A 19,416-nucleotide genomic window follows, 5' to 3' on the forward strand; every position below is an offset into this window, starting at 1 on the left:
TTTATAACTAGTATTACATCAATACTTTCATGAACGTCTCCTTAACCATATGTCTGACGCCATATAACCGTAAATACAATGTGTTGAGTGCGTCATTAAATAAAACATTTCTTTCTTTCATGAACGTCAGAAATTATCACATTCAATTTTTAAAGGAATGAAAATGTGGATTTCACATGTCAAAAGTTGACATAAAAATGGTATTTAAAAGTATATAGATATAGAAATGAAATAATTTAGATGTGTAACTTAATACTACCACACATGCATGTGGTTATATTGTTATATCATTAAATAATGCAGTCCTTTGACAAATCAAAGCAGGTTATTTTTCAAGGAAGGATCTTCATCCTCAGAGAGTTAAATCAGTGTATTGGTTTTAAAGTTGCCAAGTTGTAGTCAAGGAGATTAAATTACATATGTTGTTTTTTTCCAATGAAAAGGCTACTTCAGTTTCGGTTTTTGAAAAAATCCTGCATTAAATTTCTTATCTTTTTTTTCTTCTTATTTACGTAATTTGTGCAGTTCACCCTGACTGCAGCAGTATAGTGATGTAGTGAACATGGTCAAGAATAATGTCATTTATGAATAACTGTCATTTGTATTTTTAAATAAAGTTTGAAACATTTACTTGTTAATGAGCATACAATGTATACTGTAAAATAAATTTAAACTCTTTACTTCATGTAGTTAACAATTTTATCATAAAGTTAACCTGAGCCGATATATGACTGGGTTAGAGGTGATACATGTACAATTTGACACCAGCCTTGATAACTACACCACTGGAGCTGGTAGTAGCAGTTCTACATGTGGGAATAGTTGAAGTTTTCTCTTTCAGTGTAATAATATTACTTATCTACTTTCTGTAGGTCTGTTTTCCATCCATCGTCCATCAGGCTAGCATTAGTGTGTAGTTGCGTGTATAATCTTGGTGTAGAGTAATGTTATGTACTAGCATCTGATTGCTGGTTAAAGTTGCATCACTTGCTGATAGCTCGTTACCTTATCTGGGAACAGACCTGAAACACATTCACAACCTGCAACTTACACAGATCTTTAGATCGACCACTTTCAAGAGTTCATTTTATTCCCTCTTTTATTTGAAAGGATTTTTATATCATTGTCCCCAAGGCCCATTGATTCTATGCTTGTGGGAATGTCATTGAAATTGCCTATCAAGTCAGCTGGGTGCCACAATCAGGTTGATCCCAGTTCCAGCCCCTACATCTAATGGTTGGTTAGAGAGATTGGAGATAGTAGTTTCAATACCTGTTCATTGCTTGTGAAAGACAAAGGGTCTTTTATGTTGTGTCGGCCACTGACCATACAAAATGACCTTCATTAGCCTGTTCTTGTCTAGATTTATGTGGCTAAAATGGTTACTTTATAGGCAATGTCTGGTGTGATCAAGTGATGGAACGTCATTAAATGACGGATTCACCAGCTTTCTTTACACACACTGCAGATTAAACCTGTCTTCATGTTACAAAAGTACTTGTTTTGATTTGTGATATAAAATTATGCTTTCTAGAAGTATTATCTCGTTGCATTTGAACTTTACACAATATAGGAATACATGTAATATATATATATATGGCTGTCTTGGTTGGGTTTTGGGTTGGGTTTTTTTATATGTACAAATTAAAATGTATTGTGAGTACTGTGGTACATTACTAGCTTGTAATTTGTTTTAGCTATAAAGATTTACAAAAATAAAATTTTAGCACAGTTAATGGCTTTCACAAAGGAGTAATCAATCAAATGTATTAAAGCATCTTTAGAGTTTGTCATGGTCGTTCCAAGAACTCTCTATGATAAGATATATGTTCGTTTCTAGAGTTGCGTTAGAACATGTGTTCTGTAATGATGGTTCTTTAATGCAATATCACAGCTTCACAACTTATCAGTCTGCTTAATTATCTTTATAATGTGGCCATTTTGAGTTCTGTCTGACTTAGCAGTTACTTTGACTGGAATATTTTCTTTTCTGACTCATATGATTCAGACACTAGGAATAAACATTTCCTTATTTATGGATATATATACATGTTCAATATATGCATCTTGGTAACTTTTTAAAACTGCAATGTACATGTGCATTATTGCTATACATGTAAAAAAAAAAAAAACCCAACTCAGACTATTAACTTTACAGGACAGAACGTAACCCAGTGGTAAAACACTCGTTTGATGCTCAATCGGTCTAGGATCGATCCCTGTCAGTGAACCATTGGGTTATTTCTCGTTCTGCCAGTGCACCATGACTGGTTATGGTATGTGCTATCCTGTCTGTTGGATGGTGCATATAAAAGATCCCAGGTTGCTACTAATGGAAAAATGTAGCGGGTTTACCCTTTAATACTATATATAAGAATTAACAAAAGTTTGTAATTTACACATACAAATTTTATGTTTAATTTTTTTAAATAACTATTTCTTTTTTAATGTACAAAGTTAAAGCCACTGAATCTGTAGGGATAGTTTCTAAGGTGCATATCTTTTCTGTTTTGAGTCAGATTAATTTTGAGCTGTGACAAACACCGCTTTTATCAGAAACACAGACTTGTCAAAAATGGTAAACAAAGTAATAAGTTGTAAGTGAATGGTAAAAAGCTGCAATAGCTGGAATTTACTACTGTCTAATAACTAGGAAAAACAGTGTTCATTTAATATCTTGTCAAACAGTATAAATTTACATTCTGCATAATCTCTATCTTATGACATACAATGTGTGGGGTGTGTGTGCTTATTTATCATGTAGTTAAGATTATTGGTATGTAATTGTGTTTTGCAGATAAGAATCTGTTTGGGGACAGTCTAAGTGAAGAACATGTTGCTCAAATCTATCAGCTCATTGAATTCCTCGGAAGATCAGAAAGTAAGTTACACAGATTATTAGTACTCTACCAATCCAACCGGAAGGTTAATAGGTTTCATCTCTGTCCTTATCTCTGTCCTGTCTGTCTGTCTGTCCCATATATGTTTTGGCAGTTTACCTATTTTTCACAGTTATGGTCTTTGAACACAGGAGGTACAAAACTTTATTGGGCCTGGTAGGAGACATTTATTTTTTTAGCAGTATTCTTGGAATGCTTCTTGATTTGGGGTTACTTTTAAAAACAGCATACAGGTATGTACAATAATCTGTATGCAGGTACATATATACTGAAATTTCTAATGAATAAAAAAAATGAATGGATGATTTTAAGAATAAGATATATACATTAGAAAATACTAATGAAAACTTTAATTTAATAATATCTAGTACCTGGTAGTTCAGATTATTTTGAATGACCTCCACTAATTGCTTTTTTTTTCTTTTTTTCTTAGATATTAGGACAGAAGGTCTGTTTCGGAAGTCAGGCAATGTGTGCCGTCAGCGTCATCTCAAAGAGCTTTTGAACCAGAATGTGTCGAACCTTGGTCTGGAGGACGGGACCTTCTCTCCACATGATTGTGCTGCCACTCTCAAGCATTATCTGTCGGAGCTGCCGGAACCCTTGTTAACAGAGAGACACACTGAGGCACACAAACAAGTTCTTGGTGAGCCAACCAACATAATGATATATTATTTTCTATTAAAGCTCAGGTTTCTGTTAGGGTTACCTCACCCATAGTCCATATCAGTCTAGCTTCTACCCATTGACCAGTCCAGCTTGGGTGTCCCTAACAGAAGCCAAAGCTCCTGCTGCATAGCTCTCTGGGTCACTGAGACATACAAACCGCCTCACCACGTCAAGGAATGGACTATGAAGGGGGGGGGGGGGGGTTCAGCCATAGAAACATGAATTTGTTCATCTCTCAATTAACATAAAGGTGACATCATCAGGGAATGTCATTGCTGATGTTATCTCTATATTTGACAGTGTTTTAAGCATATCACAAGTAACTAGATGTATTTGCAATGTTAACTTACCTAAACGTTATTCAGCTAGAACATAGTCTTTAGAATCCAGTCTGAAAACATCAAGGAAACCTAGAGAGTGATTTGTGTGTGCCCAAGTTGTTTAAAAGTAGTTAGATCTGTTATAGGTTTATTTGAGACTATCAGTTATTTGTGTTTTATTAAGTGCTGAAGTTTTATTGCTTTCCCCACTGTTTAAGAGCCCTAAGTGGTCACTCGTCCATAAATGGCTTATTTGAAGCTTTATAGTAAGACCACTTTTTTATTAGCTAGTTGATGTGGGGTTTTATTCTCAGTTTGTATGTCAAAATGTCCTCTGTAGTATAGTATTCTTTCATGGCAGCATTTCACATTGTTTGACTTGTTTGAACAGAGATGGCCAGTGACTCTCTGAATACGTCTGGGAAGAGCCGCGTGCGAGACAAGCAGCTGAAGGCACTGCAGCTGCTGATGTTGATGCTGCCACGAGAGAATGCTCTGCTGCTCGAGTGTCTGCTCGACCTGCTGCACCACGTCTCCATGGTGCCTGAGAATATGATGACAGCAGACGCGCTTGGCACCATCTTTGCTCCTTCTCTCCTTTGCTCAAAGAAGGTACATTATCTTATTAGACTTGGACTGCATTTGGGGTTTTTACCACATACTTTACAATGTTTCTTTAATGAACAAATATTGATATAACATAAAAACTGGCCATTCTGATGGAAGATGCTTGCTTGTATATACAGCTGTATCATGGGGTTTTTTTTTTTACTTCACCGAGTTCTAGAAAAAGTTCAAATTGGGAGTGTGCAGTTTCATTACATTAAAAATAATTCACTTGTTAGACTGAAACATTCTGTGAAGTTGTTAACAAATAGTGTGTTATAATAAATTAATAATTGATACTGTAATTAATTCATATAGACAGTTAAAATATATTACTAATGCTGTTTCTGTTTTTATTTTTTCAGTTGTCGCCAACAGAGTTTCATATAGAGTCATGTCATTCCACAAAAATTGTTTCCTTTTTAATTGAAAATAATCAACAAGTTTTTAAGGTATTTATGTTAAAAACATTAGTAAATGTATTTTCAGCAGATATGCATTCTAATAAGGAATGTATTTTTGCATAAACTGAAATTTTAATATTGTGTCTGCAGTCAGGCCATATCGATTTATAAATAATGTTTGTTATTTTAATCATTTTTAAAACAATTTAACAGCATGCATTACAGTTATGAAAATAATGTTTACGGTCTATTGATTTGTAAAAGAGAGACTAAGATGACATGATATACTCATTACACTTCACAAGTACATTAATCAGCAAACAAGTTGGCAGTACACATGATTTTTAAAGTTACATTTTCGACACGTGAACAGAATGACAGTTCATGCTCAACTCAAATATACCTACAGACATGAACAACAGATAAAAAAGATAAACACTTCTTTGTTTTTTGTTTTATTTAAATACATACATGTAATTGTATGTTTTTCAAATATACTACCCATTTTTCAGCATATACCGTTGTGTTGTAGTGATAATATTTCCATAGTTGTTTTAGTGAGGATAATAAAAATGTCTATTTTGGGATATTGTGAACCTATATTGGTGTTTTAATATATTGGTATGTTAAAGAACCAAAGTGTTTTATGGACAATATTTTCTGAAAGATTTATGTCAGGATGTTGTTGTGTTATGTTTGTTTGGTTTGAATATTTTTTTTTTAAAACCCAAACATTATATTTTAGATTCCACGAGAATTAGCTGTTGATATTGCAAATTTTTGGACAAAGATGGAAACCCCAGAGAACAATAGTGAAAAAACTGACATGCAGAAAATCAACAACCATTTTAAGGCGAAGGTAAGCAGTGATGTATATTGTGAGATTGGTGGCTATTTTAAGAGTTTGTTTCCAAAATAGGATGCACATCAATTTACAGATTTTGCTGATACTAGTGCAACAACAATATCTCTGGAGGTTCTGTGAAAACAGGATCTGTGCACTTTGAACTGGATCTTAAAACTGCTTCATGTGATAAACACTATGTCATGTTGCATAAAATCACATATTTCTCAAAATGAAGTAAATAGATAAATCGCTTATAAAAATGGAACTATTAATTTCTTTGAATAGTGGCCTTTTTTAAAATCAAAATGCCATTTCAATATTAACATATTGGTGCAAGTGACCTAAACATTGTACATTATTGTACAGATTTATGTTTTTATGACTGTATATTGACAATCGTTTTTCTTTTGTACTTTATATATGGATTATTCTTGTTGACATTCTTAAAGTATTTGAAAAACTCGTTAACAAAATGTAAAATATACCTCTTACATAAATAAATAATTTTGGCAGTGAAAATTTATTTAAAATGTTTGAACTGCAAACTAAAAAATAACTGTAGGTTTTTTAATACATGACTTTGTCGTGTTACAGAAGTATGTGGCCAGTGCTGATGGCCCGCCTATCTCGACGGTGGTGAACTACACAGTGAATCGACACACTCCCACCAAGGAACAAACCGTGTCCGACACACAGGTGGCACTCGCTGAACTCTACGCCCATGTTCAAGCCATGCCAGACTCAAGCAAAAAAAAGAAACTGTTAAAGCAGGTAATAATAATAAATTGGTGTGTTCGCCTGCCACAGTTAACTTGAATGTGTAATTGGTTTACAGCTGTTTCAGATCTGATCACATTAGAGAGAAAAATAAAATTGTATGCAAAACATGGGATGAAAAACAGTTTATATGCAGTGATGAGTTTAATTTAAAGTAAATCATAGATGTATTAAAGAGTATAGAGTAGTCTTTAAGGCCAAGTGACTGTAAGGACACACTTTTGTGGTATATGATTAATCAAAGTCATTCTCAGGAGATTTAAAATTAAAAGGTTGTGCATTGATCTGAAGTTTATGTTAATTTAAGTCTCGGGGATACGTTTCTCAGGGCTTCTAGATTATGGTAGCCCCACTCCCATGGCTAGTGATATTCAATGTTGGGCTAGTAAATAACTACTATTGCCATGCCCGACGGCTACTGAATTTTTTTTGGGTCAAATGTTGCATGTAAGTCTATTTTGTAAATTTGAACATTCTAACTCTCACTTCTATCCCCTATGTTAGTGTTTTTAAGCTATATCTCCCACTTTAGGTAACATATCCAATTTTGACTATTATTTAGTAAAATTGTATTAACTTAAAGTAAAGTAAGGCTAGTGAATTTTTTATTGAATTACTGATCCGATGGCTAGTGGATTTTATAAAAAATTCTAGAAGCCCAGAGTTTCTTAAACTAAGAATTATTTCTGACCTAAAGTTATTTCTTATTGTTTATTTAGTTCAATAGAGCAAATGGAATGCCCATGAAGAACAAACATGTTAGAAGCAAAACATTTGGAGAATCTCTCAAGGTAAGGCTGCTTGTCAAATTAGACTTAAAGGCTCATTGTGTTTGTAATTTTATTTTGAACTTTATTTTATTATAATAATAATTTTCACAGTCAAAATTATTCACATAAAATAATACCTTTGGAAGTAGATTGCTTATAGCAGTAACATAAAATTTTGAGAAGTGGTTAGTTAGAATTTATTATTCCATGTATTTCATTTTCTTTCATTTGTTCTATTTTTAACTGAATTGAGAATACAATTTATTAACTGGGATATCTGTCTTTGCAGAAACATTTTCCTGTTCTTCACAAACATAGAAGACGAGGATCCAATGATCCTTCTCAAGTTACCGAGGGCTTGAACTGGGCTTTAACAAAAGTAGGTGACTTGCTTCTTATGTTTACAATTACAACTTGGTACAGCTAGGTAAAATAACATCTCTGAAACAAACCAACTTAGAGCTGTGGTCTTAAGTATATGTTTATTAGTTTACTACTTAAAATAGACTGTCCACGTTAAAGTACTTAGTGTTTCCTTACCATTCTCAGAATCTTTGATGTTCTTTGGCTTTACTGATTTGGGTCACATAATAATATATTATTCTCAATTTTAACAGTCAGAAGCTTATCTTTTGTTATCTCAAGTCTAGACAAAAATCAACTGTTTCCTTATGAAAATAGGTAGACCAGTTATTGATGTGTTAATGTTAATATTTACAGCCTATGATAATAGACGAAACGTGTAACGACCAAGTGACAATAATAGACTGTGGGAAGTTTCATACAACACCACATAGACAACAGAATTCTGAACAATGCAGATACCGGACTCAGGTAACTAGGTGTTTTTTAATCTACACAGTGATCAAAGAATTGTTTAAAAACATTTTAAATAACAGTTTCTGTAAATATAATTAAATGTTAATATATAAATATTTCAACTTCAATCAAATAGCTTGGGGTTGTTGTTGGTTTTTTTGTAATTGTTTCAGAAGAATGACTAGAATGTTTTACTCATCAATTGTTTATTTTCCAGTTATGATTTATGGGTGCTAAATTATTTTTGCACACATGTAAGACATTAACATCACAATTACGATTATTGTATCTGTAATACTTAAAGAAAAAAAATAATGAAAAAGAAAAGCACAAGTCTGTTCATTGACAGTTTTTAATGAAATAAATACAATGTAGAGCTGAACAAAAGATGTCTTCGACTTATACGCAAGGCAATGATTTTGTATGAGGTATTTAAAGTCAAACTAAGAGGTTGGCTTATCCATGGAGTCTGCTAATATATGGCAATATACAGTAATTAAAACTCAGTTAAAATTAAATTTATAAAGTATATTTATCCATTTTTGTTGTTATTAATAGCCTCCCAGTCCTGTTGTACATATTGTGGATATGAGCCAGTCTGATCACAACACACCGTCTTCACAAAGTCCAAGGAAGCGCAGAAGCAGTGAGGACATTGAAAATGCCCGACCTCCAAAAGACAAGAGGTCCACCAAGCAGCCATTACCTTCCTCTGAGAATGAGATCAATTACATATCTGTCACCTTTAACGCCAAGAAGACACTGAAGTATACACCGGACCGTGTTAAACCAGTCGCTATGGTCTCACCTATCACACAGTCCATGCTAAATGCTCCACAAGACTTACAGGTGAGAGTGCTCTCATATTTGCTATGTCCATTTATAAATAAAAACTACTTCTAATGCTGTATTCTGTAGCCTTCAGTCAGTTTTCATTTTACACAATATCGAGTCCATTTGATATTAATTTACAACTGCTGTAACAAATCAAATTGGTTAAAAATATACACCACTGATGGATATACTGACTATCATTGTGGTATGTTCAAGTGGTAAAATTGTATATATCGCCAGTTTTGGTTGTTTTTCTATCTGACCACTTTACAGTATTGACCGATGTGTAAGTTTTTTTTATATGAACAGTGTACAGTATTGACTGATGTGTAAGTTTTTCTATACGACCACTGTACAGTATTGACCAATGTGTAATTTCTATAGACATTACCTGTCCTCAAACAAGTGCACCTCCCCCCCACGCAAGTGGTCTGGTCCGAACATCCCAACAGCCAATGGGATGGCCTAAATTCTTCTACTGTATACTGCTCTCTAGTTCCGGTCACATGACTGTAACTTCCTTCTTTTTCTCTTCGCGAAAGGGTCTGGACGTCTTTTGTTTGGCTCTGTTTTGGAGTCAACTTTTTTTATAAGACCTTTGGTTTTGTATTCGTGTTGGGTGAAATGTTTTTCACCTTATATTTCGTTAGCTTCGTATAGCTTCGTATGTTTTCTTCGCGTATTCGCTTGACTTTCAAGCGTTATTACATGAAATGTTGTTATATTGCCGGTTGTCGTGTCGGACGCCATTTGCAAAATGGCGTCTGTATTGACTGGCTTGGTGTTAGGTGGAATGTTTTTTTTTTTCCACCTTATTCGTTACCTTTCGTATGTTTCGCGTATTTCGCTTGACTTGCCAAGTGTTAATTACATGAAATGTTATTATATTGCCGGTTGTCGTGTCGGACGCCATTTGCAAAATGGCGTCTTTGTTGACCGACTTTGTGTTTGTGTCATGGTTTCTTTTCTTTCTCTTTCACAGATTGAAAACTTATTATCATGTCAGATGTTAATGTTCAGCGTCAGGTACGAGCGTGCCTACGCTGTAAGAAGTTCACTGCAGGCGGCGACCCTCATGAATTATGTCCGGGTTGCCGTGTTCCTTGTAGCCTCTCTTCGAGATGCGACCTGTGTTCGGGCCTGTCTACTGTCGAGTTCGCGGCTTACTTGAAGGTGCTGTCGGCGAGAGCCAAGAAAGTGGAATCTTCGCCGTCAATTGCGGACTCCATAGCAGATGTATTACGTTCGATGCTACCTACTATGCTGAAAGAGACTATGGCGTCAATGGCGGCCTTACCACAACCGGCGGGTTTGGGACCAGGTCCGGTTCAAGTCCCCTCTTCGGGGGGTGCGGCTCCAGGATGCAAGACTTCAGATGACAGGCCTGCAGTTACTACGCAGCCCTCGGACAAGCCGACTCAATCAGTTAGGCGTTCCACGGCCTCCAAGGATCACCGATCTTCAAAGTCATCTTCGGCGCAGCGGAGCCGGGAACGGAGCCGGGCTCGTAGCCGTTCCCCACGACCTGCACGTCTCCCTACGGGTTCCGTGGATCGGCAGCGCAGACCTTCTATTGACGCTTCAGAGGGTTCTCGACGGGACCGTCCACGGTCCGGTTCACCAGTGAATTCTGTTTCGGCGGATCGATTAGCCTGTGCTCGAGTGCTTCGAGATTTTGGAGATGCAGCGCCTACAGCGGTTTCCGTCATTGATGAGACTGAATCTTCTGATCATATGAATATGAGGGATTGCTTGGCGGCAGTCTATGATATGTTGCCGTCCTTGCCACATCCACCAACGCCGTCCAAGAAGGGACCGACACCGATGATAGCGACTGATGTCCCTCCGGAAGATGTGGTGATCCGTTCCTTGGCTGCCGGTACACTCGTATCCGAGGTGGCGACGGATTTAGACCGCACTTTTAAAGACACAGCGTCTTTCGTCGCCTTCCCGACTTGGGGTCACCGTATGTATCCGGTATTTGACATGACCTTTACAGATGTAGCTCCGTCCTTGGATGAAGACGTTCACCGTCTTGGGAAGTCGTCAACCGTGGATTTGACAGACAAACAAGTACAAGCCATGGATACTGCCCAGAGACGTTGCTTGTTTGTATTATCTTATTTGGACGTTTTCCTTGCGGCGATGGCCACCCAGGCAAAAGATGCACGGTGCTACGCGCTATTTCAGCAATCAGCGCAGATGCTAGCTTTCCTGACGTCTTCGGTGACTTCGATGTCCTCGATGTTAATGCAATATCGTCGCCAGGCTTATTTAAAGAGATCCACTTTGGATTTTCAGCATAAGAAGGAGCTGTTAGCTCAACCGTGGTCAGCAACTAAGCTTTTTGCAGGCAAAATTTCTGAGGTGGTGAAGGCCAATGATAAGGACCAACAGTCGACAGCAACTGTCAAAGCGTTGCAACTTATTTCAACATTGGAATCTACAAAGCGGAAGTCTACATTCACACCACAACCACCATCTAAACGCTGGAGAGGTTCCTTTCGAGGTCAACCTTCTCGAAGGTTTCCGGTCAGACGACCATCCGGTCCGCCAGCTCGGACCCAGGGGAAGCCTGGTCGACGTTGACGCCAGCCAACAGATCGTGGACTGCTCAGATTGCTTCAACCTACGCCTGCCCCTGATTTTGAACCAGAACAACGATTCGGTTTTGACGCTTCCGGTGTGTACCACACCGGTCGAAAGATCCATGGTCGGAAGTCGACTTCGCCGTTATTGGCGAAACTGGCAGACACTTTGCCAAGATCCGTTTGTCACGTCGATCTTGAAGACAGGGTATCGTCTGCAATTGTCTGCCATCCCTCCATTGACCACTTCACCTCGAGAACCGCGGCATTCCGTTGCGCAAATCAAGGTTCTACAGGAGTCCGTCAACAAGCTGGTGGAGAAGGGAGCCGTTCGCAGCATTTCGGAAGTACAATTAACACCCGGATTTTACTCGGACATCTTTCTCGTACCAAAGAAAGATTCTCCAGAGCTGCGAATGATTCACAACTTGGCGGTCTTCAACGACCGCTATCTGTCTCCTCCTCCGACCTTCAAGATGTTAACGTTGCGAGATATCATAGCCGTGATCAGACCGGGGGATTGGCTTGCCTCGCTAGATCTCAAGGACGCCTACCTGCACGTTCCGATGCATGCCGATTTCCATCACTACCTACGGTTTGTGCTACAGGGTCGGCATTACGAATGGAAAGTCCTGCCCTTTGGGATATCCATAGCGCCATGGCTGTTCACCAGAATCACGACTCCGATGTCACGCTTCCTGCATCGCAGAGGTATATCCTTTTACCCATACCTCGACGATTGCCTGATGAGGTGTCACAGCAAGACAGGGCTGACTGCACATGTTGCCTTCATCATGGACTTTCTCAAGCAGCTGGGTTGGATTATCAACATCGAGAAATCTCGACTGGCTCCCACACAGTCTCTACAGTTCATAGGCGCTTGGCTTCGACCCGACCTGGGCCTCGTTCAAGTTCCCTTAGACCGTTGGGAAGAAGATCCAGACCATGATTGTCATAGCCCTCACCGCTCCAATGACCTTCCGCGGTTGGCAGAGTCTCCTGGGTCTCCTCACTTCTGCCCAGGATTTGACACTCAGAGGTCGTCTCCAGTTGCGGCGCTTGCAGATGTTTCTCAACCCGTTTGTTCGTTTCAACAATCCGGACTTGATCATCTCACTTCCAGACGATCTACGCTCCAGCCTGCAGTGGTGGCAGCTCCGATCGAACGTCTTAGAAGGTGTCTCTATGCGGGCCTTCATAGCCACTCATCACCTATTCGTCGACGCGTCACTGGAAGGTTGGGGAGCCCATCTAAGCAACCAGACTACTTCAGGGCTGTGGTCTCCCGTCGAACTTGGACTCCACATCAACCTGTTAGAGTTGTTGGCAGTCTACTACGCTATCCTTCATTGGCGACAGATGTTGACGGAAGCCTCTCTCATGGTGGCCACAGACAGTACGACCGCGGCGGCTTACATCAATCGTCAGGGCGGAACTCACTCCAGCAGTCTGCTGCAGTTGACTTATCGTCTCTACAAGCTGGTCGACGAAATTCCGTTGCAACTTCGGGCTCGTCATATTCCAGGGGTTTGCAATGTACTAGCCGACACTTTGTCCCGGCCGTCGTCTCCACAGCCGACGGAGTGGATGCTCCATCCGGAAGCGTTTCGATGGGTGTGCGACAGACTTTGGACACCAAACATCGATCTTTTCGCCACACGATTCAACCATCAGCTGAGGGTTTACGTGTCTCCGGTGCCGGATCCCGAAGCTCTGGATCTCGACGCATTGGCCATCAGCTGGGAACAGATGGACGCGTACGCTTTTCCTCCACCAATCCTCCTTCCAAGGGTGCTTCAGAGGTTTCAGCTGTACCATTGTCGCCTGTTGCTCATTGCTCCGATGTGGCCATCCAGGATGTGGTATCCAGATCTAATACGTCTTGCCGATCCACATCCTTTACCGCTGCCAGACTGGGATCATCTGTTGCTGCATCCCACGTCAAGACTGTACCATCCACGTCCGCAGTTGTTCCAACTGCACGCGTGGACTTTATCTCCAAGAGTTTGAGGAAGAAAGGTTTTTCTTCACAGTCTACGGCGGCCATTTTGAAAGCGCACAGATCATCTACTACTGCGGCTTACAACGTCAGATGGCTTTGCTTTCACCGATGGTGTGTTAGAAAAAAGATCAAACCTCAGACGATACAGATACCTCGTCTTGCTGATTTTTTGCTATATCTGCGGACCACTTTACGATTGAAGGGGTCTACCATCGCTGGGTACGTTTCGGTCATCGCTACTGTTCGTGATGTAACTACTGGAACGAAGTTATCGGGTATTCCTGAGATCCATAAAATGATCAAAGGTTTTCGCCTTGAAGATCAAGTACACCGGTTTCGGCCACCAAGATGGGACCTGAATTTGGTGTTACGAGCGTTATCGACTGCACCTTATGAGCCGATCGAGTCCTCTTCCCTGCAAGATTTGACACGGAAGACGGTGTTTTTTACTCGGTTTCGCCACAGCTGCTCGTGTCTCAGAACTTCATGCTCTTGATGTCGATTTGGTACGTTTTCACCGAGATCGGCGTGCAGTCAACTTGGGGTTACTCATGAACTTTATTGCAAAGAATCAGTTACCAGACCAAGCGCCTCGCTCGTATGTTGTGCAGGCCCTCTCCTCTATCGTTGGTCCGGCGGACGTTGAGGACTTGGCGTTGTGCCCTGTTAGAGCCTTGCACCAGTACATCGAGAGGACCAGATCTTTTCGACAACATCGTAAAAGACTTTTCCTTTCCTGTAACCAGAGTCGGTTGAGGGATATTACCAAGAACACGGTGGCCACCTGGATCCGGTCTTCTATCCTGACCGCGTATCAGAAGGAGGGTTTACCTGCTCCGTCTGCTTCCAATCCGCATGAACTTCGTGCCTTGGCTGCCACGATGTCCCTGCATTGCAACACATCCATTCAGCACATCATCACTGGCTGTTTCTGGGCGACGGACTCCATCTTTGCCAACTATTATCTGAGGGATATCTCCACAGAAGACGTTGAGGGGTTCCATCATCTGGGTCCGGTTGTTGCTGCACAGACTCTGTTGAATACAAGCCATCCTCGTCGCCGTTGATGTCTGTCTGATTCTGGGCTGCATACCGAGATGTCCACCGAATCGACAGGTGAGGATTGCTTAGACTTTTGTTCTTTTGCACAGTTCACGCACTGGTGCCGGAACTTTTGTCTCGATAACCTTAACCCTTCACTGCATGTGGTTATTGGCTGTCGTTATTGAACTAACAGATCTTTGGTGTACTAGACAGAAAACATTCGGGGGTCTTGTTTTGTTCAATGTTCTGACGGATGCACCTCATTAGGTTGTCGCTTGTTATTGAAAAACTATAACACTTCAATACGTGAGGGTTACCTAACACCTGCATCCCTGGTGGCTACGTCTTCCCACCCTGTCAGAACCAGCATAAGATGTGGCTTCCGCCTCCTGGTTCATGTGTTCTAGGAGCCGTACCGCCACTGCTGACGGATGCCACCATTCTGGTTGTTGTTACTAACATCACCTGCATTGGTCTGTGACGGGCATCCCTAGGAGGAGGGTTTACCAAGGTTGGCCTTATTCTTCCACTAGTCAGCCTCTTTCCGGTTGGGGAGTTATCACAAGCATCTACGGATCTCGGCACCCACCACCATCTGTTGAATGCTGCACTTGTTTGAGGACAGGTAATGTCTATAGAAATGGAGAAAACTTGAGTGTTTTCTCTTTTATAGATACATTACCTGTCCTCAAGATTCATCCCGCCCGGGCCTCCCCGCTTCCTGTTCTCCGTGCGATGCGCTCATGGAAAAAGAAGGAAGTTACAGTCATGTGACCGGAACTAGAGAGCAGTATACAGTAGAAGAATTTAGGCCATCCCATTGGCTGTTGGGATGTTCGGACCAGACCACTTGCGTGGGGGGGAGGTGCACTTGTTTGAGGACAGGTAATGTATCTATAAAAGAGAAAACACTCAAGTTTTCTCCAGTTTTTCTATATGACTACTGTACAGTATTGACCAATGTGTAAGTTTTTCTATATGATCACTTTACAGTATTGACCAATGTGTATGTTTTTCTATATGACTACTGTACAGTATTGACCAATGTGTATGTTTTTCTATATGATAACTTTACAGTAATGACCGATGTGTATGTTTTTCTATATGACTACTGTACAGTATTGACCGATGTGTATGTTTTTCTATATGATCACTTTACAGTATTGACCGATGTGTATGTTTTTCTATATGGACAGTATACAGTATTGACCGATGTGTATGTTTTTCTATATGGACAGTATACAGTATTGACCGATGTGTATGTTTTTCTATATAAACAGTATACAGTATTGACCGATGTGTATGTTTTTCTATATGAACAGTATACAGTATTGACCGATGGGTATGTTTTTCTATATGAACAGTGTACAGTATTGACCAATGTGTAAGTTTTTCTATATGAACAGTGTACAGTATTGACCGATGGGTATGTTTTTCTATATGAACAGTATACAATATTGACCGATGGGTATGTTTTTCTATATGAACAGTGTACAGTATTGACCGATGGGTATGTTTTTCTATATGAACAGTGTACAGTATTGACCAATGTGTAAGTTTTTCTATATGAACAGTGTACAGTATTGACCGATGGGTATGTTTTTCTATATGAACAGTATTGACCGATGGGTATGTTTTTCTATATGAACAGTGTACAGTATTGACCAATGTGTAAGTTTTTTTATATGATCACTTTACAGTATTGACTGATGTGTATTATGTTCTTCTGTTCCAGAAAGCTGTGATGACCCCACGATCCCGCAAGCCAATGTTCCTCGGGAATGAGAGTGTTGTCTAGTGATGACGAGTGCTATTTTTATCATCATTAATCATCTCAAAGTGTTGGCTGGCATGTTTTGACATGTGCTTATGCCTATTTTTAGGACAAATATTAGCTTTGTCTAGTCATATGTATGTATATATATGTGAATGTATTTTTTGAGTGCCGTGGCTTTCTTATTTACAGAAAGTCCAAAAACCAAGTGCTATTAATGACATTTTGCTAAATGTATTAGCAATGTACAGTAGATAGGGATTATTATTTTACGGAGATGTTTCAGGTGTAGTTTTATTATATTTAAGATGTTTTTCTTTCTGTTCACACCAAGATCAGGTTTGATTACTGTACTGAAGAATAATAAGGAATATAGTTTTAAATCAGCAATTATCATTAGACAAGTCATAAGAGATCAGTTAAATTTGTGAATCTCATACTGAAAGTTCAATTTTTCTATTAATTATCTGTAATCCTTTGATGTGAACAGACAATTGAAAATCTGTTGTTCAAGATGTACATTTTTGTTTGTACCTTTCCCTTGACATACCAAATGTTTCCTATAGTATATGTTTACACAGATCTAACTGATAGGACATGTTCTATGGTATCACAGTATTTGTTTTTTGTTACTAAAGAAGCCATGTTGCAGTTTGAAAAGAAAACTTTCCCCCACATTCTTTTTTTTGGTACAAATGAGTCTAAACTCAGATTTGTGTCTGCTGTATGAAATTAAACTTGTTTTAAAAATGGTTTCTTACAGATACGTGCTCTTGTAGTTGCCTGTTTGTGAAGATGTGACTAATACTGTGATACCTCAGAACATGTTAGATGTAGTCGTCTTGCAGCCATTGTTTATATTGGCAGATTATAATGGCCTCAGTGGTGTTGTGGTTAAGTCATCGGACCTAAGGCTGGTAGGTACTGGGTTTGCAGCCCAGTACCAGCTCCCATCCAGAGCAAGTTTTAACGACTCACTGGATAGATGTAAGACCACTACACCCTCTTCTTTCTCTCTCTCTAATCACTAAAACCTGTCCTGGACAGATAGCCCAGATAGCTGAGGTGTGTTCCCAAGACACTAGTAGCTTGAATCTTAATTGGATATAAGCACGAAAATAAGTTGAAATAAAAGGGGTGATGCCTGATTAAAACAAAGTAATAAACTGCTACTAGAAGTTTACCACTTGTCGTAAGCCTGTATTTAAATAGTTTTGTGTTGTATACATAGTAAACCTAACAACTCTACATATTTATTTTTTAAGTTTTGATTTCAAAACTATTTTTTGATGTTACACATTTAACATCTTATAAAGAATGACTTCATGAATCTTAAATGATATCATGCAAAGACCTTGCTTGTTTAGTTTGATGCTACAATATTTGCATATCGAAGGTTAATAATAAAGGTGATTCTCCACGTTAAGTTGCAGAATAGGATGTTAGCATTATCCTGTTCAGGAAAAATTATGGAGAATTTGACTCGGTAAATTTCTGACCATCACAGGATAAAGCCAATAATGTGTCATTAACCTATATATATATATAGCTAGTATGTATATGTGCCATGCATAGTAGTGAGAATAGAGTATTTTATTGTGTGTACAATGTTGTATTACTGTCCTGTCTCTCATCTGTCATCTTACTTTGTGATCTTCATTTCTAAACTGAACAATCTCCAGCTATCTTTTCTTTTGCATGAACTATACACACTGCATTAATGTATTGTAATGTAATATATCAGTTTAAAAATATGTTCGATATAGACTTGATTTGATATTTTGAAGTATCTAAATACGACATTATTTCATCTTTAAGTATACAGAGAGAAATTAACCACCCTAATAAAGGACACTGATTTACCCTTTAATAAAAATGAAAGTTTAATAGAGGATAATAAACACGTTACCAGTTATTATCAAAATTATTTCATGAGGGACATAAATTTGATAATAACTGGCACCGAGTTTGTTATTCTATTTATCACTTCAGTTATTTTTTTCTCTAAAAGCCTTTATTTTTGACACACATGCATGAAGGCCAACCTGTATAGAAACGATGTAAACCACTTTACACCCTGTTCTGAGAATTGCTGTAGCTTTTTAATTTAATCACGTTCATAGATAATTTTCAAAAACAAAAGGTATTTTTATTCTGCTACAAAATCTATAACGAAATGCATTAAAATAACATTTTGTTATAAATTTAACACCAAAAACAGACAGCCGTAAACGCTAACTCTTTAAACTTCATGAGTGTTTGCCAAATCGTGATGATGTCATATTTAGTACGGACAAGGTCATTGGTTTGTAAGCGTCAAATTGTCCAATAGTATTTTTCGTTAGACCAATGCAGAATATTTCTCACTGAGAAAATATGGAAAATATTTTCCGTTATAACTGACCGCTGGGGTAATAATATAATTTATCCCTATAAAGGCTTTTTATCTAGCTAATGTTTCGTCATCATTGCATTGGGATTGGCAGTATTTATCTTTTGATTGTATCTGACAACTTTGGGGTGGGATAGGGGGTTGAGACTAAGGACAATGGCACATAGCAGTTCTACTGGCTATTGACTTTTTGCACTGGGATTGTCTCTATGGGATTACAATTATCTCATTTTGCCACAAATACAGCACTGTCAAAATTTATTAATTTAATTAAAATATTGAACATTCCGATCTTTATTTCTGTTTTTGCCAGTAGACATCTTTCAGATAACATTAATTTTTTCATCATTTTGTGTTTAACAAATCATGGTAGAAAAAATGTTGGGTTTTTTTTATATATCATCAAGGTTGCTTCCAACAAGTATATATTTTTAAAATATATCTTTTACTAATTATGTTCAAAGTGAAATATTTTTAGTTTTTCAATTTTAGTTGAATTTTAAAATAAACATTAATATGATATTAGAACCTCTGCATGGATTTGATTTTTTAACGTTTTGTCCGATATTTTAAATGTTATATTATTTTTTTATACTATGTTCACAAAGTAAACTGAATTTTATCTGCAATGCTAAAAAATTATCTTTTTTGTAAGTATGGCTTAGAGCTT

At 38.4% G+C, this 19,416-nt stretch overlaps 1 protein-coding gene across 2 annotated transcripts in view; it reads left to right on the top strand.

Annotated features, from left to right (window-relative positions):
- LOC121383150 (rho GTPase-activating protein 19-like) overlaps nucleotides 1–17,351 on the top strand; it is a 31,512-nt gene extending 14,161 nt beyond the window's left edge. For both annotated transcript variants that reach the window (XM_041512979.1, XM_041512978.1), the window contains exons 3-13: nucleotides 2,798–2,881; nucleotides 3,334–3,546; nucleotides 4,281–4,501; nucleotides 4,861–4,947; nucleotides 5,645–5,758; nucleotides 6,341–6,517; nucleotides 7,243–7,314; nucleotides 7,583–7,672; nucleotides 8,014–8,127; nucleotides 8,671–8,961; nucleotides 16,316–17,351. In XM_041512979.1, the coding sequence (XP_041368913.1) occupies nucleotides 2,798–2,881; nucleotides 3,334–3,546; nucleotides 4,281–4,501; nucleotides 4,861–4,947; nucleotides 5,645–5,758; nucleotides 6,341–6,517; nucleotides 7,243–7,314; nucleotides 7,583–7,672; nucleotides 8,014–8,127; nucleotides 8,671–8,961; nucleotides 16,316–16,378 (1,526 nt within the window). In that variant the 3' untranslated portion in view covers nucleotides 16,379–17,351. The remainder of the gene's footprint in view (nucleotides 1–2,797; nucleotides 2,882–3,333; nucleotides 3,547–4,280; nucleotides 4,502–4,860; nucleotides 4,948–5,644; nucleotides 5,759–6,340; nucleotides 6,518–7,242; nucleotides 7,315–7,582; nucleotides 7,673–8,013; nucleotides 8,128–8,670; nucleotides 8,962–16,315) is intronic.
- The last annotated feature ends 2,065 nt before the right edge of the window (nucleotides 17,352–19,416 follow it).

Source organism: Gigantopelta aegis, chromosome 10, assembly GCF_016097555.1.
Source record: "Gigantopelta aegis isolate Gae_Host chromosome 10, Gae_host_genome, whole genome shotgun sequence".
NCBI lineage: Eukaryota > Metazoa > Mollusca > Gastropoda > Neomphalida > Peltospiridae > Gigantopelta > Gigantopelta aegis.